This window comes from Gorilla gorilla, chromosome 9 (assembly GCF_029281585.2).
Source record: "Gorilla gorilla gorilla isolate KB3781 chromosome 9, NHGRI_mGorGor1-v2.1_pri, whole genome shotgun sequence".
Taxonomy (NCBI): domain Eukaryota; kingdom Metazoa; phylum Chordata; class Mammalia; order Primates; family Hominidae; genus Gorilla; species Gorilla gorilla.
In genome coordinates, this window is record NC_073233.2 from 67947385 (window position 1) to 67972579 (window position 25195).

The 25195-nt window shown below is 39.8% G+C and overlaps 1 protein-coding gene and 1 long non-coding RNA gene across 5 annotated transcripts; both read right to left on the reverse strand.

Annotated features, from left to right (window-relative positions):
• Window positions 1–1081: 1081 nt before the first annotated feature.
• Window positions 1082–2183, reverse strand: LOC134756449 (uncharacterized). The gene is made up of 3 exons (XR_010129118.1): window positions 2078–2183; window positions 1632–1735; window positions 1082–1221 (listed from the first exon to the last, which is right to left on the reverse strand). It is a non-coding gene; the product is annotated as an uncharacterized lncRNA (long non-coding RNA).
• Window positions 2184–13365: 11182 nt separating this feature from the next.
• On the reverse strand, window positions 13366–24771 carry LOC101140208 (membrane-spanning 4-domains subfamily A member 6A). 4 transcript variants are annotated; one of them, XM_019037594.4, is made up of 7 exons: window positions 24351–24769; window positions 22950–23110; window positions 21207–21341; window positions 19610–19666; window positions 16747–16956; window positions 14378–14479; window positions 13366–13603 (listed from the first exon to the last, which is right to left on the reverse strand). In XM_019037594.4, the coding sequence occupies exons 2-7, from the start codon at window positions 23094–23096 to the stop codon at window positions 13508–13510; spliced, it is 747 nt and encodes a 248-aa protein (XP_018893139.3). In that variant the 5' UTR covers window positions 23097–23110; window positions 24351–24769; the 3' UTR covers window positions 13366–13507. The 4 variants fall into 4 exon arrangements, 3 of the variants coding, with proteins under 3 accessions (XP_018893139.3, XP_063549252.1, XP_063549253.1); XR_010129119.1 differs by having other exon boundaries at window positions 13538–13603; window positions 14207–14479; window positions 24351–24771; XM_063693182.1 differs by lacking the exon at window positions 19610–19666.
• Window positions 24772–25195: the final 424 nt, after the last annotated feature.

Below are 25195 nucleotides of genomic sequence, written 5' to 3' on the forward strand. Positions count from 1 at the left end.
AATACATAAATAAATAATGCTTTTGCTTTTTTTCTTCCAATAATGAAGAAAGGCCTTTTTAAGGCTTTAGAAAGAAGGAAATTCTGCAATATACTGCAACATAAATGAACCTGGAAGCCATGATGCATATGATAAAAACCAGTCACAGAAAGACAAATACTGCATGATTCCAATCGTACGAGGTATCTACAATAGTGTGACTCATAGAATCAAAGGCTGAAATGCTGGTTACCAGGATCTGAGGATAGCAAAAGTGGGGAGTTGCTAATCAACAGATATAAAGCTTCAGTCAAGCAAGATGAGTAAGCTCTGGAGATCCTGTGTACACTATTGTACCTATAGTCAACAATAATATCTTGTACACAAAAATGCTTTAGGTTGCTAATCTCATGTTAAATATTCTTACCACAGTAAGCTATACTATAGATATAGATATACTATTATTACATATATATACACACATATATATATAAATATATATATGTATATTTAAAAAGAGTGGCAGATTAGACAAAGTGTCTAAACTGATTTTGTTTGTTTGTTTTAGCCATCCCTACACCTCATAGTATTTTGTTTGTTTTGTTTTGCTTTTATTTAGCTTGGAAGTATCTTTTAGTCTTTAAAACCAGTTGCTTCTTATGACACAACAGTCTGCATTTAACCCCCTGAACTTCTCACTCACTGTGGATGCCATTGAGGAAAATGAATGTATATGACCCAGTCATCTTAGCTTGTTGCTCAGAATCCTTGGAAATTATGGTGTAGCTACAGCTGTCAGTTTTCTGTTTTCTCTTCAGCTAGTGTTTCAAATCAAGAGGGAAGTGCTCCCTGGACTCTGAGTCCTTACAACATTTTCCATTGTCCAAGCACACAACATCAGAGTGGTCAGAGAGAAGAGGTTATTTTTTTTTTTTTTTTGGTACATTACTCCTGGCATGTTTCAAAAGCCCAAACCCTGTAAATTTCAAGAGATAGTCCAACATGTATAAGTCCAATGACTCCAGTTAGCTCCACGTTGAGAATTCACAAGGAAACCTCCTGAATATAAAACCTATTTATATTATTGTATTAGTGCAACAGTACTTACTACAGAAAAAAAGTGTTATAAGTAGAGATACAAATTCTTCTTAAAAAGATATGTATTACTTCCACAGCCATCAGAACTGTGCCTGTTCCTGCTGTGGTGGCACTGACTGTATTCATCCCCAGGCTGCCTTGGATCTAAAAAGGAGAGAAAAAGATTTTTGGAAATATACAGTCTCATGTTCTTTCTGTCTCTGAGAGTCCACAAAATGACATTCAACTCAGCTGATTTGAATTTGGAAATCGACTTGGACAGTGCTCCCACTCTGAAAAAAAAAAAAGGTGGGGGGCAGGAAGCATCTGGTATAGAGGAAGCCTTGATTACATCAGGCTCCAATGCAGGGATTGTGTTGCACATGGAATGTTACAGCACAGAGCTAAGTCTATCATTCTTGCCTAAGTGTCACAGGGGAAAAATTTATTAGGATTACATGAGAACATTTCGAGGGAGCCTCTTTAGAGAACCAGCCAGGTTTGATGTGTCTTATCCTTGCAGCTCAGGAAATGTCTCTTGCTAGAACTCTCAGGCTTAACCAAAAGACACTTACCAGACCCTTGGTCGCTTTCCTTCCAGCAGCAAAGCCCCTGTTACAGACTTGTCCACTGACTCTCAAAGACATTAGCTTTCATATCCAGCATTCAGCAGTTCTTCCTAAATGAGGATACAAACCCACTGTTGAGGATGGTTATGCTTCTGTGTACTAATTATTCAATTCATTTATACCTCTATTGTTTTCCCTGGCTGATTTGCTGCTATTTCCACAGTGCTCCAGACAGAAAGAACTGATTAGAGAGAATCAATCCAGAGCTTCCATCGGCACTCCCGTCCCTAAAATAATCTCCTACCTTCTCCCACTCTTTGGTCAATATTATTTACCCAAACAATCACCCAAGTTTGGTATCTAAAATTAATGCATAGATTTTCAAGAGAAGAGGATGAAGTCATTTGCAGATACCTGAAATTAGAAGTAGTAGAACAATGACTAGTACTCACTGAGAAGGATCCCCATAAATGATAGTTCATATTAATTATATGGAGAACTCCAACTGTATAAACAGTTGAAACAAAAAGCGCCATTGTAAGACCCAGGCATCGTGTCATCAGCCCAATCAGGATCTGAGCCTCCTGGAGAGTAAAAAACATCCTGTGAGGAGGTGCATCTTCTCAGGGTGAAGGCCTTTCTAACATCATTGCACATTAATTTCTTCCCCACCTCCGAGACTCCAAACTTGAGATATCTTGCAGGAAGATAAAAATGTACACATTGTCTGTTCTCTTGTCCAACACAGGATACTGCAATTAATCTTACTATTATTTATTTATATATTTGCCATTACTTTTAATGGCAAAAGCCGCAGTGACTTTTGCACCAACCTAATACATAAGTAATGATAACATTTTTGTGGTTTTTTTTCCTTCCAATAATGAACAGCTTTATTCAGTCCCTTTTCATTTTGTCAATTTGTAAGGTTTGTTTAGTTCAGGAAGGTTCAGATAGTTTTCTACCATACTCAGTGACCTGGAAAATGTGGATATCTTGAGGAAATCTCAGTCCTGTCTCAGGAAACGATGCTTTTCCCCTAAGCCTGTGCTCTGGTCTCGTGTTCACTCACCCTTAGGACCTGGGGCTGCCTTTTCAGAAAAAGCCTCAAATTCTTCAGTTGCTGTTAGGGCAAGATCCAAGCCCCCGACTGGCTTGGTAGTAAGATGGTCTCTTTCCAAAGAAAGTTTATGATCATTCCCTTGACTGCATCTGCCTCTGATGTCCAGGTATTGCTGTTGGCACCAGGAGAGAAAACGCTTAGTGGAGAGCCACTTTTAAATATTTCCTTGATCAATATCAAAATGTAGTGGCAAGAGATTTTGTGTCTCTGGAAAATAATATTCATAATAATATAATGATATTTGATCGAAATAATCAAATAATATTCATAATATTATTTTATTTCCACAACTTTGATTAGGGCAGAGCTGGATTTTTTACTTACATCCTCATTTTCATATTGACCCAGGCAGTCAGCTAGGCCAAATCTGCACTGAACTATAGCTGCCTAATCCTCGGCAAGAGAACACAGCGTTACTGACCTTATGCAAAGTATCTAAGCCTCGATGAACGAAATTTGGATATTTACCTTGCTGCTCAGATTCCAGAAAGAAAGAGAACTGACTATTTGCAGCAAAATTTCAGGCAATATTTTTCCATACCCAAGTTTCCTGTAGCTCAGTTTACAGTGACCCCCATAGGCCTGGTGTTCACATCATCTCCACTTAGACTCCTTCTAAGATCAAACACGGGACTACCATAAGGCACGGTCTCTTCCTACCTTTGCATCTCTTCAGGGCACACCAATGGACGTTATTGTCCTTTCTGGTGTGTGGACTCTAATTCACAGTCCTCAAAGAGGACGAATACCTGTCTGATGTGTAATTTGTGATGAAACTTTGTCTTAGACCCATGGGCCACTAGTTTCCTGTGATTTATCTCACTCTCCTTGCCAGATAGGTATCTGCAATGTTTTTAAGTTTTGTAATATATCCCTGATATAATAATCTAACTTCACTTCTCACATGCTAACACAGTATCAATGTAAGAGCATATTGTCAACGCTAGCTCCCCTCCGTTGCTGTGTCTCCTGAATAGTATGCATGTCTTGCTTGCCAGATTCACTGTTAATAGGACTCATGTTTCTCTGGCTTCGTGTAATAAAAACTAACTATAAATTATGAGTGCTTCTGAATTAGGGATCTTCTTAAAAACATGATTTTATTTGATAATATTGTATTTTATAAAATCCTTATTGTGTATCTTATCACATAACAGTTGTAATTATTTAATATACTTTCCCTACTATTACTTCTGTTTTTTTGAAAAACTCTCCTCCCAGTTCATGTGATTTCATTAGACTTGTAACCCCAGGTATGACAAAGTCTTTTCTTATGCCACAGTAACTGGACTGCTCTATTTTTTCATCCTTGTGAAATGGTAACTCCTTAGTGAATGCTTCAGAAGTTTCCAAAAATTCAAGAAAAATATCATATTGTTGGCAAATGTTAATTTATTGTGTATCATATTTAAGGCAGTAGGAGAAATGTTTCATAGAACCAAAGGATTGACATCATGTAAACAAACAAACAAAAATCAGTTTGCTACTAACGCTTTCCCAATCCACTCTCTCATCTTGGTATTTTTTTCTTTTTCTTTTTCTTTTTTTTTGCCAAGGACTTCTTAAAATCTTTTCAGAATTTTTCTTATAAAATATTTTGTAATATTTGAAACAAAACAATAAGCCTAATAACATCCTGACATCCACTAACATTTAAACAATTCAACTTGGACTCTAAATTCCCTCTACAAATCATGTTAATTCTATGATTCCTCCACAAGAATTTACACAGGTGAATATCTATACACATATGTATGTTTACATATATATGCACATATCTATATACATATATATGTGTCTTTTAACCTACTGATTTTTTTCTCCATTGTAAGCACTTATTTGGATGTTCAAGACACATGATAATAGAAACATTTACTTCCAAGTTTAATTTTGTAAGGCAAAATTCTCATTTTGTTTCTGGACAAAAATATCTGTTGGGCCTTTATATCAGCCTCCTCATATATTTTCTCATTCCAGGGGAGAAACTGGTTTTCATTTGGTTCTGTCGATCAACCAGAAAACCCTTGGATATCCCATTTCAGAGTCAAAGATATTAACATAATGTTCATTACACTATTGTGTGTGTAATTGGTTAAATTATAGCATAATTTTTTCTTTCTTTGCAACAGAATTGTGTTTTTGCCATGGAAAACATGTTCCCAATTAAGTGTGGTGACTGGAGGCCACTCATTGGTAAATTATATATGTCACTTTATACCTGGATATATATATATATATGTGTGTGTGTGTGTGTGTGTGTGTGTGTGCATGCATGTGTATATATACATATATGTGTATCTTTATGTGTGTGTGTGTATATATATATATGTGTATATCTCCCAGATATCACTAGATAGGCTTTTACCAAAAACAAAACAAAACAAAACAACACAACTGCAGGATGTCATTTTGCAGCACTTTCAACTATCTCCATGGATACAATATGATGTTGTTTCTCTGTCCAGTCCCAGCCAGATGCAACACAAGGAAAACTAGTTATCCATGGCACATGGACCATTAAAGAACAATGGTAAAGACACCACTTTCCACAATACCCTTCCGTGAGTTAGTCTCACTGTCACTTTTGCATAGATGCATGCCCCTGTTACAGACTTGTCCACTGACTCTCAAAGACATTAGCTTTCATATCCAGCATTCAGCAGTTCTTCTGAAATGAGGATACAAGGCAAGTGTTGATGATGGTTATGCTCTAGTGTCCTAATTATTCCCTTCGTTTACACCTCTATTGTTTTTCCTGGCTGACTTGCTGCTATTTCCACTTCCCTGGAGTAGTGCTAGCTCTACACCTATTTAGGTTAGCAAGTCCTGTTCACTCTTATAAGGTGTCTTTGGGGATAGATTTGTTAGGGTGTAACTCAGCACAGTAACCCCACAGAGGGTCCTAATTTCCCCTCAGATATGTGGTCCTGTGGTACTTCTATAATGTCTTATATTTCTAGATTTTTATGTGTATTTCCAGAAAAAAACCCCTGTCTCTACTAAAAATACAAAAACAAGTTAGCCGGGCATGGTGGCGGGCACCTGTGGTCCCAGCTACTCAGGAGGCTGAGGCAGGAGAATGGTGCAAACCCAGGAGGCAGAGCTCGCAGTGAGCGGAGATCGTGCCACTGCACTCCAGCCTGGGTGACAGAGCAAGACTCCGTCTCAAACAAAAAAAAACAAAAAACAAAAAAAGAAATTACCAGTAAACAGAGAGCCTAAGAATGAGAAAAAGTACTCACAAACTATACATCTGCCAAAGGTCTAATATCCAGCTTCTACAAGGATCTTAAGCAAAAACCAAAAAAAAAAAAAAAAAATCCAATTAAAAATGGGAAAAGGACATGCACAGACACTTCTCAAAAGAAGACATACAAGCAACCAACAAATATGAAAAAATGTTCAACATCATGAATCATCAGAGAAATGCAAATCAAAACCACAATAAGATACCATCTTACACCAGTCAGAAAGGCTATCACTAAAAAGTCACAGAACAACAGATGCCGACAAGGCTGTGGAGAAAAGGGAACACCTACACACTGTTGGTGGGAATGGAAACTGGTTCAGCCACTGTGGAAAGCAGTGTGGTGATTCCTAGAAGACCTAAAAACACAACTACCATTTGACTCAGCAATCCTGTTACTGGGTATATACCCAAAGGAAAATAATTCATTCTATCAAAAAGACACATGCACACATATGTTCATTGCAGTGCTACTCATGATAGCAAAGACATGGAATCAACCTAGGGGCCTGTCCACGGTGGATTGGATAAAGGAATTGTGGTACATATAAAACATGGAATACTATGCGATCATAAAAAACAATGAAATCTTGTCCTTGGCAGCAACATGGATGGAACTGGAGGCCATTATCCTAAGCAAATGAACGGAAGAACAGAAAACCAAATACTGCATTGTTTTCACTAGCAAGTGGGAGCTAAATATTGAATACATATGAATGTAAAGATGGGAACAACAGACATTGAGGACCACTCACTTGATGGGGAAGGGAGGGAGGGGGGCACAGGTTGAAGAGCCCCTGTTGGGTACTATGCTTACTGCCTGGGTGATGGGATATTTGGGACCTCAAGCCTCAGCATCATGTAATATACCCATGTAACAAACCTGCACGTGTACTCTTTAATGTAATGCTGATGCTGGTTATGCATTTGATTTCCCACCATTCAACCCCACAACTTCTCAAGGAACCAGGAAACAGGGTACCATTTTAAAACTTCCAAATTTGTGAAAATAGAAACAAATTTATTACTTGAATTAAGTTCTTTTTCATCAGCTCATGTCACACCAAATCTTTCATGGGACAAAAAGAAACCCACGTTGGTTATGACTCATTGCCTCACCACATGTCTACTGACAATGAGCTCCCAGCCAGTGTCAGCCAGGACACAATTGTTATTTTTCTTCTATTTTCTGCAATAACAACATCAAAAAAGGCAGTATGTTACCAAGAATAATAGTACCCAAAGTTATCCACATCCTACTCCCTGGAATCTGAGAGTATGCTATGATATCTGGCAAATGATTTTAAAAGTTGCAGATAGAATCAAGTTTGCTAAGCAGTTGATCTTAACACAGAGTTTATCCTGGAGAATTATGGTGATTCTAATGTAATAATAAGAGTCCTTATAAGTGGAGAACCTTTCCCAGGTAAGTCTAAGAGAGAGTTGAGGATAGAAGAATGGTCAGAGGTGCAACATGAGAAGGACGTGATCTGCCACTGCCAGCCTTCAAAAAGCCCATGAGTCAATGAATGAGACAGCCTCAAGGAGCTGGAAAAGGCAAGGTCATGGATTTTTTTCCCTAGAAGCTCCAGAGAGGAAAGTAGTTCTGTAGATAACTTGATTTTTAGCCCAGTGAGACCAGTGTTGTATCCTGACCCACAGAACTCTAAGATAAAATTGTATTGTTTTAAGTCAAAAAGCTTGTGGTAATTTGGTACAGGCACAATAGAAAACTAATATAAGCAGTGTGATAATGAGAAATTATAAATCACTGTCCCTCATATATATAGATGTAAGAAACTGAAAAATAAAAGTGGCAAATAGAATAGGAAGATGTATTTTTAAAACATTTGGTCATGGCCAAATTGAACTCATTCCAGTTATAATATATAATTTGACAATAGAAAATCTTCGAAAATCACTTACTGCAGAAACACATCAAATAAGAAAAAAAGACTTTGTTAATCTCAACAGAGGTATGCAGACAAAGCTTTTGATAAAAATCAATATATACAATTTTTTAAAGAAATTCATGGAGCAGTATGGCCATTTTAACAATATTGATTATTTCTATCCATGAGCATGAACTGTTTTTTCATTTGTTCATGTCGTCTCTGATTTCTTTCAGCAGTGTTTTGTAGTTCTTATTGTAAAGATCTTTCACCTACTTGATTAGCTCTACTCTTGGTATTTTATGCTTTTTGTAGCATTGTAAATGAGATTGCATTCTTAATTTGGCTTTCAGGTTGAACATTATTGGTATATAGAAGTGATAGTAATGGTTCTACATTGATTTTGTATCTTGAAACTTTACTGAAGTTGTTAATGATTTCTAGGAGTCTTTTGCTGGAGTCTTTAGGATTTTATAAGTATAGAATCACGTTGTCTGTGAAGAGAGACAATTTGACTTCCTTCCTCTCTTTCTATTTGGATGCCTTTTATTTCTTTCTCTTGCCCGAGTGCTCTGGCTAGAACTTCTAGTACTATGCTGAATAGGAGTGATGAGAATGATCATCCATGCCTTTTTCCAGTTCTCAGGGGGAATGCTGCCTGCTTTTGCCAGTTCAGTATGATGCTGGCTGTTGGCTGCGGGTTTGTCATAGATGGCTCTTATTATTTTGAGTTATGTTCCTTTGATGCCTAATTTGTTGAGGGATTTTTAACATGAAGGATGGTGAATTTTACCAAAAGCCTTTTCTGCATCTATTGAGATGTCATATGGTTTTTGCTTTTAATTCTGTTTATGTGGTGAATCATATTTATTGATTTGTATATGTTGAACCAACTTCACATCCCAGAAATAAACCCTACCAAAAATAATAAAATTAAACTTCTGAAAGCAATAAGAAAATGTATTTTAAAGGTACAGTAAATAGTATAATTGGTATTGCGATATTAAATTTTTTAAATAATCAAGAACAGCCTGGGCGTGGTGGCTCATGCCTGTAATCCCAGCACTTTGGGAGGCTGAGATGGGCGGATCACGAGGTCAGGAGATTGAGACCATCCTGGCTGACATGGTGAAACCCCATCTCTACTAAAAATATAAAAAATTAGCTGGGTGCAGTGGCAGATGCCTGTAGTCCCAGCTACTTGGGAGGCTGAGGAAGGAGAATGGTGTGAACCCGGGAGGCAGAACTTGCAGTGAGCCGAGATCATGCCATTGCACTCCAGCCTGGGTGACAGAGCGAGACTCTGTCTCGAAAAAAAAAAGGCTTTATACCTCCACCCATCTTCTAGTAGTCCTTGAGCTTGAGTGTCTGGGTGGGACACTCAGTCCCTGCAGGATGCATCATCCTTCTCCCTCTTAGGCATTTTCCAGAATTGCTGCTGTGGGGACAATTGCCTCCACAAAGTTAACAGTACTTCACGGAGTTGCTTATCAATTTTCTTTCACACAACCCCAGCCAAAATCAAATCAATCTACATCTGTGTGCAGATCACCTACTGGGGATGCATTTTGTCCCAAGAGGTAGCCTCCTGGAGAAGGGAAACTTTCCCCTTTTTTATGGCACAGACTCTCTGGTCTCACCTACAGCCCTCTGCTTCCCTGAGGGCCGCCATGGAAGTAGTCACCTTATGTATGCGGCACCCCACATAGAGTGAGGACAGTGGCCAGGGAACCAAAGGCACTCAGGGGCACAGAGCCCAACACAAGGTCCCTCATGTGGGAGGTAAAGCGTTCATCATCTGGCCCTTGGGTAGTCAGATGGAACAGCCTGCCACACACCCATCTCCCAAATTACTTGCACTAAATCTAGATACGACTGCCATTTACTCACAGTTTCTGGTATTTCTTTGGCATCTTTCCATAGCGTTCAAATGGCCACCATCAGCCGTTCAATTAGGGTGTGGTCGCCTTGCCCCGTGCTAACCACCTGCTCACCTGCAATCACTGATGGAGGGAGGGATGAGTCGTAATGGAAGCCAACTTTTCCATTTCAGAGGCAGAGCAGACGATGCTGTTGGCTCCCTCATCCCAAAGATGAGGCATCGAGGCAGGTATGGGTTCCCCCAAGCACTGCTGACACTGTTTATCTAATTCCCACAATATAATTGGGGTATAGGCACTGTAAGACATCTGCTCTGTCATGGTAGGTGGTCTCCAAGCCCAACCCTGGGGCCCCAATGACTGTTCCTGCTCTATTTTCTGATGGACCACTGGGCAAACTCGCAACTGATGTTCTTCTTCCTCAGTATCAGACTGAGCAGGAGTCTCTGACTGGGATGGTGGGCCCAAGCCCACACTAATGGCAGACTCTAATTCTCATTCCAAGCTGTGTATCCGGGCCTCCGGGTTTCTGTTTGTGCCTGGAGGTCCCCTACCTTTGCTGCATCCTGCAGGGACTGAGTGTGCACTTACCGTAGTACAGTCAAAAATGCCCATTGAACTATGCCAGCAAAGGTATTGTCCTCTCATTGCTCTGTGCTTACAGGTACTTCAGTGCCTTCTCCAATGCTCACAGGAGACCTGTCCACCACCACCCATGTTTCCACCAAGGCCCATCCTAGCAGCACGGCTGCCATCAGGTACCACAACCCATGCTGGGCCCACATGGCTGACCTGGGATCATTGAGGCCAAGGGCTCACTCATCTTGGGATCCTACTGACTATGCCAATTGACAGGTTCCAACCTGAGCTGGGTTCTGAGGGGAGCTGGTGGACAGGTGGTGGGTAGCTGAAAGAACACTTGGATTGTAGGCAGTTGGGACACGGCTTTATTCTCTCTCCTGTCCTACAGAGTCAGCAGTGCAGTTATATTACTCACAGACAGAGTGGCTCAAAGCCAGGTATGAGCTCACACAAACAGGTTATAGTAAATGGTTACATAATGCATGGGGTTGTGCACCTGCGCTCCAAACCCGCTGTGTCGTACCATACCAGATGTTTACCTTGGCCTACTCCTGACTGAAGCACAGCCACTTTCCTTACAATAATAAATAACTTTTGAAAAATGCATAGTTTCCCCTCACTGATGACATGTGGAGACACTGTAAAGGACAAAGGTAGCAAGTGTGATTTCCTGTGGTCAAGTTAGATACCTCCAGTGAATTCCAGATACCTTGGTTTGCCTTTTTCTATTTCTCTTGGGAGAAAAGTTGTTCCTCGTTATCACCATAAGGTGTCAGTAGAGTCAACTGTGCAGAAATTGAAAGGCCAATAATTCTAAAATCTTTCTCCTGCAAAGGGAAGAGAAAACATGTTTCCTACACAGTCTGAGTCATCCTATTTAGAGCATTCTACAACTTTCTTTCTCTCTTTTTTTTCCTTTCTTTCTTTTTTTTTTTTTTTCAAGGTCTTGCTCTGTCCACCAAGCTAGAGTGCAGTGGCAAGATCATGGCTCAATGAGCCTCAACCTCTCAGTTTCAGGTGATTTTCCTGCCTCAGCCTCTTGAGTAGCTGGGACTACAGGCATGTGTCACCACACCTGGCTATTTTTTTTTTTTTTTGTAGAGATAGGGTTTGGTCATGGTCTCCAGGCTCGTCTCGAACTCCTGAACTCAAGCAATCTGCCCGCCTCAACCGCCCAAAGTGCTGGGGTTACAGGCAAGAACCACTGTGCCTGGCCCAGACTTTGTTGAAGAAATGAAAGATTTCATGAGTATAATCAGGTTCCAAATCCCAGCGATGTATTGGGGTTGAAGTTAATTTTGGACATAGAGGGTGGAAGTGGAAGGGGAAGGAAAGTTGGACTATGGAAGTGAAAGCAAAGGGAAGTAAACACACAACAAAACTCAAGTTCACTGAGCATCTTTCATGTGTCAGCTATATTGGTAACTGCTTTACAAAGGTTATCTCAATACATCTTCTATCTCAAGGTAGGAATCATTCTCACTTGACTTGGGCTGAAGGGGCATTGCTACTTGAAAGAAAAGGTATCAGTGGATGACATGGCAGTGAGGTTTAGCCTAGGATAAAAAGTGGTTTTGAGTGTTGCCTAAAGGGCTGGATGCCTTCTCTGATAAACAAGTCAAAGCTGAAGAGAGACCCGGGGGGAACTTTGAAGACCAGAAGTTTGACTGGGTAATCAGTAAGACTTCTGGTATCCAGAGTGCTGTGGTGGTGGTGAAGACATGGTGGCAGGGGGTGAGGAACAAAGCTGGAGTGTGAGTACAGTAGATGAATACACCAATTGTGGACTCTGAGTCATAGTCCTCTCCTGTGGCAGAAGGTGGCACCATGTGATTGATATGGGGGATGTGGATTTTCAAAGGAAGGACTCTCTCTCACACATACACATACACACACACACACACACACACACACCTGTTTATCCCCTACATTCTTTTAGGCAGAAGAAGGTATGCTTTATTCTGTGTTCAAATAATAGTTAGTGCCCTGTATATATCCCTAATTTCACTGTCATCTCTGTTTCTCTTATTTGACATAGTGTCCGGTATCCAATAAGTGTCAATAAAAGTTGAATGTCCACAGTAGGTAAATAAATAAAAGAAATGGTGTGTGTCAGTGGGGGGTGCAATGGACAGGGAGAAGACATAATGAACGAGAGTCTGAAGATAAAGCTAAAGTCAAAGAATCTGACAGTCCAGTTTCAGCCTGGAAAAAAAACAGCAGAAAAGCTGAGTATCAGGATATCTGATACAGCGGGTATGACCCCTACTACAGTGGGTAAAAGCAGGAGAAACATGACCAGTTCTTTCAACGAAATGGAGCTCATGTAAAATTGAAATACTTTTCTACGTGTGTGTGTGTGTACACACATGCTGAAACTTAATATTTGTACACAAACAATTGGTCTTTCTTGCAGTAAGAAAATAAGTATGAACTGGTCGATGCTTCATAAAAAATGAGTATTCCTGGTTAGCTTTTGTTTGCTCATTAGTTTTGTTTGAATATTTGATGGGGAGAAAATGGAGTTCCATTTTGGGTTTATGTCTGTCATTGTTGACTTATTCTGTGTTTAAGGGAAAAAACAACAAAATGAGTGTTAAAACAAAATATGCACTCAAAAATTTTATTTTGAAGCCAGCTACTTTCATATACCCTGAGACTTCATTATATGGGGCTTGCCTTTATGCACTAATGAGTTAAAATACATAGGATAAAACACTAGCACCTGCATAAAAAAGTTTGAGCACCACAACAAATCAGTTAACTCCTGTTGACAATTAAGGGGTACAATAAAAAGTAGTGTCCTTTGCTTCACTGTGATCCATTGAATGATCATTCTGTCTAGTTTTCTGGGAAACATTTTCTAGGAAATGTTTCTGGGAATGATCATTCTGCCTGGTTTTCTGGAAATTCAGACTATTTGGCTAGTCTAGTAAATGGTAATTTACAGCCCCGTGCTTTTGCTGAAGTCAATGTCAGGCAAATCAAGAGATCCCCAATGAACACATATCTTAAATGACAGTGAAATAATTTTTTTTTAATGTTCATTACTTTAAAAGCTTACATTTAGGAAACTCAAGCTTTGCTTTTCTATAATGGTTAACTTTTCCATATTATCATAAGAATCAACTTCCTGATTAATATTTCTCCCTTTTTTCTTAAGAAGTCAATAGTTCTTCATATCCATGGTCATGAGTCATTTTTGAGGACATGCCAGAATTACCAATGTAACTGTGAGGCAGGAAAAGTACACTCTAGAAGAAACAAAATATGTTAGGTCTTCAGACTTCAATCAGGTTCAAGATAGATGTATATATGCCATTTTTCCAACTGTATACATAGAATTCTTAGCTAATCCAAGATAAGTAGAGCATATCACCAGGTTCTTCAAATAATTGCAATTTATCACCCTAGTATTCATTCTACACTCTATAATACAATTTTGGATAAATCAAGGCTTTTTAATTCAGTTAAATAAAGCCATAAGTCCATAGGGGTTTGATTCAACAATACATTTTTAATATAGCTTTAAAAAGGCAAAAGAATTTTAAGATCACCAGGGGCAAATGCAGAGCATAAGATATTCACTGGATCCAGTTACGTGTGTAAATGCCCTTTACCAAGTCAATACTATTAAAGAGACTAGTGGTTGTGGCAGAAATTGTTTCTGCTTATAAGGGAGGCAAGCCAGGTTCTAGTGTCCTCAGCAAAGGCACAAACTCATAGCATAATGCCAGGCCAGTCATTTAACTTCCCAGAGTCTCATTCCCTTGGCTGACAAAATGGGAAGATTGAACCAGTTGATTTCTCATGATTAACTATTTTCATATCCAGTGAATTTTCAGCTTGTCACTTACTCAATTGCCATCGGCTTTTCTTCTCTGTCTTCCATCACAATGCAAATGCCCTCCCATGTGTATCTCGTGATTGTCTGGTTGTTCCTTCTACCACTCTTGGTGACATACTCAACACAGTGCAGGGATGAGATACACTAGGCAAGGTTAAGCGAAGCCGGCCAGCACACTCACCCCAGGGAAGTCAGAGTAAGCCTGTTTCCACCGCAGCACAGCAGTGAGCACAGCTAGGCAGAATTCCAGCAGAGTGCAAATCAGCATCAGAGAGAGAGTTCCCTGAAAGTCAAGAAATAAAAGGTTGATGTTGCTTAGGTCAGCTGAAGCCTTCATGCCTAGTTGAGAGGTGACCATAGAGATGAAGACCACCTCAACCATTAGAGAATGAAGAAAGGACACCATCAGGAAGATAAAACTGCTCCTCCCACACCTCACAATTGTCTTAATTCAACCCCTTAACTCATTTCCTTGAGAGGAGAAAGGGAGATGAATAGTAACTAAATCAACTAATCTACTTCATACACTTATTTCTTACTTCTTTGAGACATCCATAGTTCTGATGACATTGTTCACTCGGTAAGAAAGCAGAGTGGCGTAATAACTCCCAGGACGGAGAATCAGCAGCTCCGTTCCAGTCTCACCTTTACTGCTTAGTAGCTGTGTAAGCCTGGACAAGTCTCTCTCTTTCTCTAGCTCCTGTTTCCTCATGTATCAAACATGCATACTAACATTTCCTTCTCAGAGATTTGTAAGGATCAAGGAGGTTTTGACTGTGCAAGTCCTTTGTAAAATTTAGTATTGACATCCCTGTCTATGTATCTGAACCCCTTTGGATTTCTTCTTGATTTTTGTTGTTGTTTCTTTGTTGTTTTTTATGTTTTTTCTTTTTTTTCTTTTTTTTGGGGGGGGGGGTGACTGTAAGGCTTAGAAAAACACAGTGAAGGTAGTAAACTGTCAGAGTTGCTAATCACCAACACCAACTCACAAGGATGAATTCTACCATTTCTGTCCTGAGACATTCTTTGTGCAGAACTGGCCATCTGATAATAAACGGAGATAATTTGATCACATGAAACTTTGGTTTGTGGTATTTACACACAGTTAAAGAGAAGATATAACTTTTTCCATTACTGGAAATTGTTCCAGCAAGCAAACTCGACAGAATCTCTCTTATTTCCAATGTAAAATCGTCCCATCATGAATTTATACTTTATCACTACCAAATTTCTCTGAAATTTCTCTTCAGAATTTTTCCCAAGGTGGAATTGGCTGTGCCAGGTGTTAATCTGTGCCAATTACTGTCAGCCTCATTTACTTGTACTTTTTCTCATTATACCATTACATTGGGAGCAAGGCCCTCTTTCTAATGAGTGCTATACAAACATGACTTTGACCAGACCTTTCTATCTGTCCATCTTCCAGCTGAGTTCTTGGCTTATCTTCTTTTTATGATTGCAGGACAACAAATATTCTGCAATCTCTTTATTCTTTTTTTTTTTTTGAGATGGAGTCTCGCTCTGTCACCCAGGCTGGAGTGCAGTGGCATGATCTCAGCTCACTCCCAGGCTCAGGTAATCCTCCGCCTCAGCCTCCCAAGTAGCTGGGATTACGGCTGCCCACCACCACACCCGGCTAGTTTTTGTACTTTTAGTAGAGATGGGGTTTCACCGTCATGGCCAGGCTCATCTTGAACACCTGACCTCGTGATCCATGCACCATGGCCTCCCAAAATGCTTGTATTATAGGCGTGAGCCACTGACCCAGCCGTCTCTTTACTCTTATGTTGCCTGTTTTTCTCTCAATGTGTTGCTGACCATGCACATGCCCCTTAATCTTTCAACTTCAGACATATTATTTCTGTTAGCCAAACTTCATTGTTTTTCTTCTTCCAAAGAGATAGAATTCTCCTGCAATCATTCTCAATTACACTCTCCATCTCCCTATATTTCTTATCTCCTGATTTAATATATCACACTTCTTTCAGCTATAACAAAAAGCAACAATAATGTTGCATTCTCACCTGATCAGTATTATTCATTATTGTGATCATTAGAAGAAGAAGCCCTTATCTTCTCATCCCATATTTCCTATCCTCTTTTTCTTAGTACTGAATCTGATGTCTTCTCAAACCAAATTAACTCCTTACCATGCACACATACTGTTTCCTTGTTGGCCTATTCTGATCTCCTGGGTCTTTCTGCTCTGTTTCCGTTCTTAATTCACCACTCCATGTGCCAAGATTCTCATTTTGATAAACTCATAATTTATGCCTCCAAAATTGGATTAGTTTGATAATTAAGAACCTCTACAAACAGTAAGTTTTAGTTTTTCATCATCAACCTTATTTAACATTTTCAATTCCACTCTATTAGTATGTAATCCCCTTAATCTCATCCCTGTAGTCCCCTTTGATTTACATAAACCTGGCTTTCCCCCCAGATGCCCAAACCAGAACTAATAGAGAGATTTTCAAAAGAAGGAATAACAAGAAATCAAGGCTTTCGAATACCTCATAAGATTAGAACATCCCACCTAAAAATACTTACAGCCAGACTGGCTTTGGCTGTATAGCAGTCCGTGGTATAAAGTGAATCATGATAATAGTAAGAAACATAACTTCTTGTTGGTATATTATTTTTGTCCAACTCACACTGCAGTGAGGCAGGATTTAAGGTGGCCAGTTTGACAGACAGGATAATGAAACCCACCAGGGCAGACAGAGCACTCAGAATGCTTCCAACCAGGCTGCTATGCACCTGAAAGAGAAATGCTGGGTAAGGATCATTGCTAATGACTCATGAATCTCTTATGCATCTTTGCCATTAAATTGTAAGTTATTCCCTTATCTGTCCCCTCAGGAGGTCTGGGATTGATCATTTATTGCTGTATGCCTCTCCAGTGTCCAGCAAAAATCTCTCAATCTCCAGGGTAAATCTTGGCTGAATGAATGACTATACGAACTGGTTCACCTTAAGCAGGACCTCAGTGGTGTGGTAGAGAATGTTACTCTCCTAAATTCTTTCCCCAGGACAGATAGCAGGGCTTTCATGAGGCTTTACCTGCAACATTACCAAGAGAGCGTGACCCAAAGTGAAGGTGGCAACATACCAGATGCAGTTTCTCTCTCGCTCAACTCAAAAACCCCTGGTGGAAGCATCAGCCACATGGAAAAGATAGATCATGTATTAGCATGGTGCAAAAGTAATAGTGGTTTTTGCCATAAAACCACAATTATGTTTGCACCAACCTAATAGCTCACTCTTGCCTGCCCATTGCTTCTCTCAAAAGCACACCTCTCAAAGATGAGTGAGGGGGTGGTTCTGAGTCTCAGGCAGGCCCTGGAACCTGGGCAGGCATATGATTGGCCACACTGAGTGCAGTATGGGGTGGCTGTGGGCAGAGGTCTAGGTGCAGGCCCAAGGATGGTGTAATGTGTGGGAGGCAGCGGGAAGTACAAGAAAAAGGTCTGAACTGGAGGTCAGAATACTGAGGTCACAGTACTAGACTTGCCTTGGTTTATTCCCTTGGGTAATCAGTTCCTTGGTTTTATTTCCCACTCTGGTTCTCATTTATACATTTATGAAGTGAAGGGAATAGATAAACTGACCTCAGAAGTGACTTCTTTTGTACTCCAACTCACACAGAAAAGAGAATTGAGCTAAGAGTACTCTGAAAGCTACAGTTACAGGTAGGTAGGCTCCAGGGCACACCCCACAGCCGTACAGTAGAATGTTACGTAATCCCACATGGGCACTTCTTCTTTTAGGAACTCACCAGTTGATGCTCTGGGACCCCAATTTCCCAACATAATGACTGAAGTGTACACTCCTCGGCCTCCTAGTAGCCAGTAGTAGTCTTGATGCCTAGAGTCTATATTTCTTAGAATAAGCTAGATTTGTCTTGAGATGGCACTCTTCTTCAATCTCAAAAAGGGCTGGTGCAATGTGTGACAAGAGTAGAACTCACTAAAGCCGCGATGTCTCTGGTGAGTCTGAGCCCACCCTGAGACCACATCCTGCATCCTTGAGCTTCCTGTATGTTCACTGTGGGATTGTTCTCTGGAGTAACAGGCCCATATATTTGCTCCTAAAAGTTTGAAAGCGCTACCCTTGTGCCAAGCTACTCAGTATGGTTGCCAATAGCCACATAGACTATCTATATTTAAAGTAAAATTAAGAGAAATTTTTATTCAGTTGCACTATCTATATTTCACATCATCGATAGCCACATGTGACTGCCATATTGTACAGTACAGCTGTAGTGCATTTCCATCATCATAGAAAGTTACATTTCATTTCTATTATCATAGAAAGTTACATTTCATTTCCATCCTCAAAGAAAGTTAAATTAAACAGCACAGATCTAGTTAGTAGTTCCGAGTCTAACTGAGGGTTCCAAATAATAATCTCTAAATACCGATGAGAAAAAGAATTGGCATTTTTCGGGACGCTGTTTCTCACTTCCTTGCTGGCTTTGGGAGATTTTTGTAGCCAGAGCTTCCAAATTGAGTCTTGGTGCAATTGCATGGTATGACATTCTCTCACATAATCTCCAACATCAACCCCTTGAGGGATAATGGATTGAGCGAAGACTTAATGAAACTTTAAAGACAAGAGAAGATTCTCCCTATAATCCAGGCTTTATCTCCCTGCCACTTCCAACTCTAGTTTTTGCTGGAATAAGGGATAAAGACGGGTAAAGCTTTGTTTTTTGTTGTTGTTGTTTTGTTTTTTTGTTAGCCAATACAAATGACTAAGGACAACTTTTTAGGGTGCAAGAATTTATACTCAAACAAAATAAAAGTATTATACTTCTGGTGAGATAGATGAAAGGATAGAGTCAGCCAGCACTACCCAAAACTATTGAAGTCCTCAAGGAAAAGGAAAATCTGAGAAAGTCTAAAGGAACCTGAGGAGACATCAGGCCTAAATGTAATGTAGTATACTGTAGTAGCCTCTGTGCCTACTTTGGATACCTCACATGAACAACACTTTGACTCATTTTTTTTTTCAAGGGCTGTAACACCTGGGCTTAAAGAATGGACCCCAACCAATAGACCGCTTCATAACACTGTCAGCTTCCTTGCCACTGAAAACCTGAATTTGAAGGCCAGTTATCACCGAAAGAACATCATAAACAGGCACAATTTCTCTGTGATAGATTCTTCGGCACGGGCAGAGGGAATATTATAATCCCCTGAATGCAGACTTTGATGTAGGGTACAATAATTGGAGAAATGTGCTCTGAACAAGGATACAGAGGATCCAGGCCCGGCTCCTAATTCTAACAACAACCAACTGCTCTGGAACTGAGTTTTCAACTTTTCAAAGTAGAAAGACTAGCCTTAAAGAGTTCTGTCTAAGTTTTATTTTGATCCATTGGGTTGTGGGTTATAGCTCTCTTACTCACCAAAAGCCTGGTTAACCTTTGCTCTGTGGCGATTGATAGAGAGCCAGAGATGATAAACTAAGATAAAAGAGAAAATGGTCAGGTCAGGTTCCATGTACGGAGTAACTTCGACGTCACTATCACAATGTTTATAGACAACTCTCATGGGAAAATCCCTGAGAAACCAGTGATCAATGAGGTAAGTTCCATTTAAAGATATAGATTTGTCCCTTTGTCCATATAACATTCAGATAACATCAGAAAAAAAAAAGATAGCAGAAATATATCCTGATAAACAAAAAATATCCCACTAAACAAAAAAAGACCTTAAAAGCCAGGAAATAATTTTTGTTTTTTTAATAAAATGAGACAGTTTTGGTGTAAGATGTTCTCTAGGGAAGGACATAAAAGCAATGGTTAAAAAAAAAAAGTAGTAATTTTACAGAGGAGAAATCTGGAAAATACTACCCCAACCACATAATCAAGGTTAATTGTGTCAGTGACATTATGTTGGTAGCATGACCCTTGATATGACTTGATGAAAATGGTGCTTTACCTCATCATCATCACCCAAAAATTCATCACCATACTCTAAACATCAAAAAAAAAAATCAGACAAACCCAAATTTAGGAACATTCTATAAAAATCTCAGCCAGCGCTACCCAAAACTGTCAAAGTTCTCAAGGAAAAGGAAAATCTTAGACAGCCTAGAGGACCCTGAGGAGACATCATGACAAAATGTAATGTAGTGTAATGTAGTAGCTTGGCATGGATCTTGGAACAGAAAAAGGTCATTTGGGGAAAACCAATGAAATCCAAATCCAAGTGTAACTTTAGTTAATAAGACAAGAAAAGTGGACAAGATACACAAAAAGGTGGACTTCTTGGTGCATCAAATACACAAATGTAAGAAAAACAAATAGCTACTGAATTGCAGGAAGTTGAAGGAAAAAACATCTATGAAAGGGAAACTTACCTATGAGAAAGCCTCCATCTTAGAGAAAGCAGTTCTCTGAGGAAAGGACTACTAAGTCCTTTTGAAACTCCAGACTTGCAGCTATTTCAGAGGAATTTCCTGTCAATCACTGGGCATAGATATCTGCTCAGCCTTACCTGGGAATCAGTCAATGCAGTAAAAGTATTTTCAAAATGCTCAGAGGTGTAAGTTATCCTTCCTCCATGATCCCCACAAGCATGGGGGGAATAACAGTGTGGTTTCTCTGTGAGTGTGTGATGTCTTCCATTTATGCTCTTTTTTTTTTTGTATAAAATGTTCCTTCCCAACTTTATCCTAATTCATGGATTTTTTTTTTTGCCTAAACCTGGAGAGAAGTCACTAGCTTCATCATATCTCAAGATGATAACGTGAAAAATAAGATGATCTTCAAAAGAAATGTTTATTTGAGTCTGATAAGAAATTGATCTAAAATCAGGCAACCCCTGTCATCCTACCCGACTTAATCCTCCCTGAACTACACACACAGGAGAACAAGATTCACCGTTGACTCCTTGCTCCTGGCAGATCAAACATAGCAAGGTGGCAGGTGGAAAGTCTAAGCTATTGGCATCTTCCTCCCCTCTTTGCCCCATCCTGCCCTCCTCAGAAACTCTACTCACAAAAAAGGGTCCTATGAACGGGTAAGCAGAGTTCAACAGTGTAGAAGTCACTTGGGTAAAATTTGGAGAGAAGGAAGCAGATGCCAAAATGATCCCCAAGCTCAATACCATCATGCCACACAAGATCTGGATAGTCTGTGGGAAGAGAAAGCGAGATTGAGGATGAAAACCAGCATTTGTAAAGACAGGGCCTTTTTGCTGCTCCCATGGCACTAATGCGCCTTCTGCAAGATCCTAATGAGGATACAAACCCTGTGGAAACTCTGGAGTGAGAAATATGAAAAGACATCCTGGAGGGTGTGCAGCTCTGCCACAGAAGCCACAGTCTCAGGTGTCTGGCAGGTGCTCAGGAAGGCTTCTGCATTTCTGCCTCTCAGGCCCTGGTCTGCTCATGACATTTGCTTCCAGCTCACAGCAAGTGCTGGGATTTGCTTTCCCAGCTCTCAGGACCTCTAAGTCCATGACTAGTTAACTCTCTTTCTATCTCTCTGAAAACAGGGGGCACCTGAAAGCCCCCACATTCTCTGCAGTATTGGCAGTGCAGAAGGCCCTCCCCTCATCTCCCAGACTCCACTGGACATGGAGTTTGCCCCTTTGGTCACCTCCTTGGAAACTGCAGTTCACAACCCTATAGCTGAAGTTCTGGAAGCTCTTTTATTTTTAGCTTTTATTTTAAGTTCAAGGGTACAAGTGCATGTCTGTTACATAGGTAAACTTGTGTCATGGGGGTTTGCTGTACAGATTATTTCATCACCCAGGTATTAAGCCTAGTATCCATTAGTTATTTTTCCTGATCTTCTCTCTCCTCCCACCCTCCACCCTCTGAAAGGCCTCAGTGTGCATTGTTCTGTTCTACGTGTCCATGTGTTCTCATCATTTAGAGGCCATCCCCCTTAGCAGACTAACACAGGGACAGAAACCAAATACTGCATGTTCTCATGTATAACTGAAGCTCTGTCTTAGGAGGTAGTTTTCCTTCCTGACATCCACCTCAGAGATTCACAGCTCTATTATCATTTACCAAGAAGTTTTCTAGACTTTATGTCACATGAGCCTCATAGAAACCCATGTGATTGTACATGAGGCCAGGAAACCAGTCCCACCAGGTCCTGAAATCCAGTCAAACAGAGTGCCTCACCTCAGATCACATAAGTGCAGAGGCAATTCTAGAAACCAAAACTCTGTGTTTCCCTCCCAATCCAAGATAGATCCCTTCTTTCTCTCCTCCCTTCATGCAATACAGCTTCTTTAATAAATTCTGGGTGAGAGGAGAAACAGACAAACAAAAGGTGAATATCATTTCCATTCTCAAAAACATTAGGAGAAAAGAGGAAAAGGAGTTGTATATTTCCTCTAATTTGCAGTGAGGGAAAAATTATTTGCAAAAAGTCAGTTTGGATTATTAAGCATGCAATTGTGAAATATATACACATACACACAATATGTCATCATTTACCACCATTACTTTTGTAAAGAAAATATAGAAAAGCACTGTATTGTAAAAATACAAAGACAACAATAGAAAATCAATTCCTCATATTCAGAATAAGGGAAAATATATTTTTAAGACAACCTCTTGTGGAAAAGTTCCGGGACAGTTTTCTCCAAGTGGCTTCTACCCTAAAGTCCCTCTGGCAAAACTTTAGGGTCTCCACACTCACGACAGATGTCCAGTCCCAAGACATACATCATCTCTTGGCACTTCCCCCAACCCCTCTCCAACACGTTCTGAATTAGATTTACCCCAATAACTTTGATTTCTGCGTGTAGATGTTTCTTCAGGCTATCCTGCCCCTGGTTGATGGGTTCGGATTTCTCTGCTTGGGAGAAGTTGATGACATTTGATGGGAGCACTATGATGGTCTCATTGGGAACAGGTTGTAATGTCATGATGGTGTTGCCAACTATGTAAGAAAAAATAGATTTAGCTCTTAAAAAGTACAGAGCTCCCAGTTTCTGGCTCCAAAAACAGTAACTCAGTCTTTGCCAATTAGTCCAGGCTTGGCCTGTCCATTAGAGAAAGAAACTGATAGTATGGAACAGTGAAAAACCACACAATCTTGGTTTCATGAGGATTTTTCCATAATGTTTGACACAGTCCATTATAGATAATAAACACACCACAGGGTGGCAGCAACATGAATCTTGAGAGGTCTCAATGTCCAGAGGCAAATGGTCACACAAAATTTGCAATATGCAACAACCTCCCTTTCCCCTAGACCTACTGACAACAACTGTATTGCCATATATTTGATGAATTTTCAGACTAATAAATGAACTCTGCTTACTTATTTCTTGTCTAATAATACTATTTATTAGCACTCATCTTAGATATGTTTATCATATTTTACTAGACACATTCTTAATTTTTACCCTGCAGTGCTTTTAATCCTTACAACAGCTCTGCATGTTAGTAAGTTAGTAAAAACATGTAATAAATAAGAAAATGCAAAATAAAGTTTGTTATGAATGCAAATAATATACCTATTGCATATATGTGTGGCCCAGAGTTAATGCTGAAGAAATATTTGCAGTTACCCTTATTGTTCACCCTGGTTCACACAGCTGGGAAGCTGTAAAACCAGTCTTGGATCTCAGCTTTCCTGGAGTCTGAAGCCTTTGCATAAATCTCTAGATCATTCTACCTCTTCCTAATTTCCCACCTGGCATTGCCAGCCTGTGTCTGAGTTTACTCAGGCTGGAGAAACAGCTGCATGCAGTGGTATGAGAACAAGTCTTGGACTCATAACACATAGGCTCGCGTCCTTGGTCCTCCCCACTTTTTAGCATAAAGACCAAGTAGGTTGTGGTATTTGTTGCTAAGCTCAGCTTGGATCCCTTTTCACTGCACCATTCTCAGCCCACAGACTGCCCAGTTTACAAATGGTCTAAACACATTTGAAGAGACAAGAGCTCTGCTCCCATTAATTACACAACCTTAGGTAAGTGACTCACTGAGTTTATGCAATTAGAATACAGCGGACACAGAGTTAAAAACAGATACTCCTTCCATTTGCCCACTCTATTTCCAAAAGGCCCTAGTGTCTCTTAACTGCTGTCAAGGAGTTTCAAGTTAAATTACTCCTCTAATGAGGTCACGGCAAGGGAATTGTGAGATGAGAAAAGTCTTCTAGCATTACCTACCTGTGCCCGTTGGTTCCAGCTGAGTCCTCAGAAGCTCCCAAGAGGTTTTAACTCTGGTTTCTCAGTCCCATCAACGGTTTCTACTTACCTTCATCTTCTGAAAGTCATCAGCCCTTCCTTATTCCAGTGTTTAGAGCTGTACAGGATGTGATAACTTACAGACTGTAGATTTGTGAAATGTTCCTGCACTTCCTTTTCTGTAAACTTCTAGCAACTTCAGAAAAACCATGGAAAGAGCCAACTAATAATTGTGAGAGTTCAGGAGTCACGGAGCCTTATGTGTGAATTGCCACTTCGAGACATACAAATTCCGTGTTATTAGGCAAGTCTGTTCTTGGAGCTTCAGTTTTCTAATCTGTTAAATAGAGGAGCAATACCAACACTGGAGAATTGTCATAAAGATGAGCAAAAATATTTATAAAAACCCTATGCTGCTTTGAAGCTTTCAATAACATGTAACTAATAACAGTAATAGTGCTAGTAATCATAATATAGAGAAAGAACAATATTCCATTATATATAACTAACCATAATAATAATAATAATAGCAATAATGACTACACTGCTTTAAAGGAACATTCATTAATATATAGCTAATAGTAATATAGAACATAAAAAAACTTTTAAAAAATTGTTTTTTATATATATAGTTTGTTTGTTTGTTTTGTTTTATCTCGCTTGTCTAATTCCCCAAGTCTTGGCAGGCTGAAAGCAACCTTTCAGTACTGATTGCCCAACTGCTGCCTACCCTCTAGTCATCTTCCTCCTCTGGCTGCTCTTTTTCTCTAACAACAGATCTTTGCCCTCCAGAAAGGTTGGGCCCCTCTAGGGAAGCACTGAAATAT

Coding starts and splice junctions, on each gene's coding strand:
- LOC101140208 (XM_019037594.4), bottom strand. CDS start 23,096: ATGACATTACAACCTGTTCCCAATGAGACCATCATAGTGCTCCCATCA. Junction 19,667..21,206: donor CGTTCATAGGACCCTTTTTT/GTGAGTAGAGTT, acceptor CTTTTATCTTAG/TTTATCATCTCTGGCTCTCT. Junction 16,957..19,609: donor AAAGGTTAACCAGGCTTTTG/GTGAGTAAGAGA, acceptor TTTCTCTTTCAG/GTGCATAGCAGCCTGGTTGG.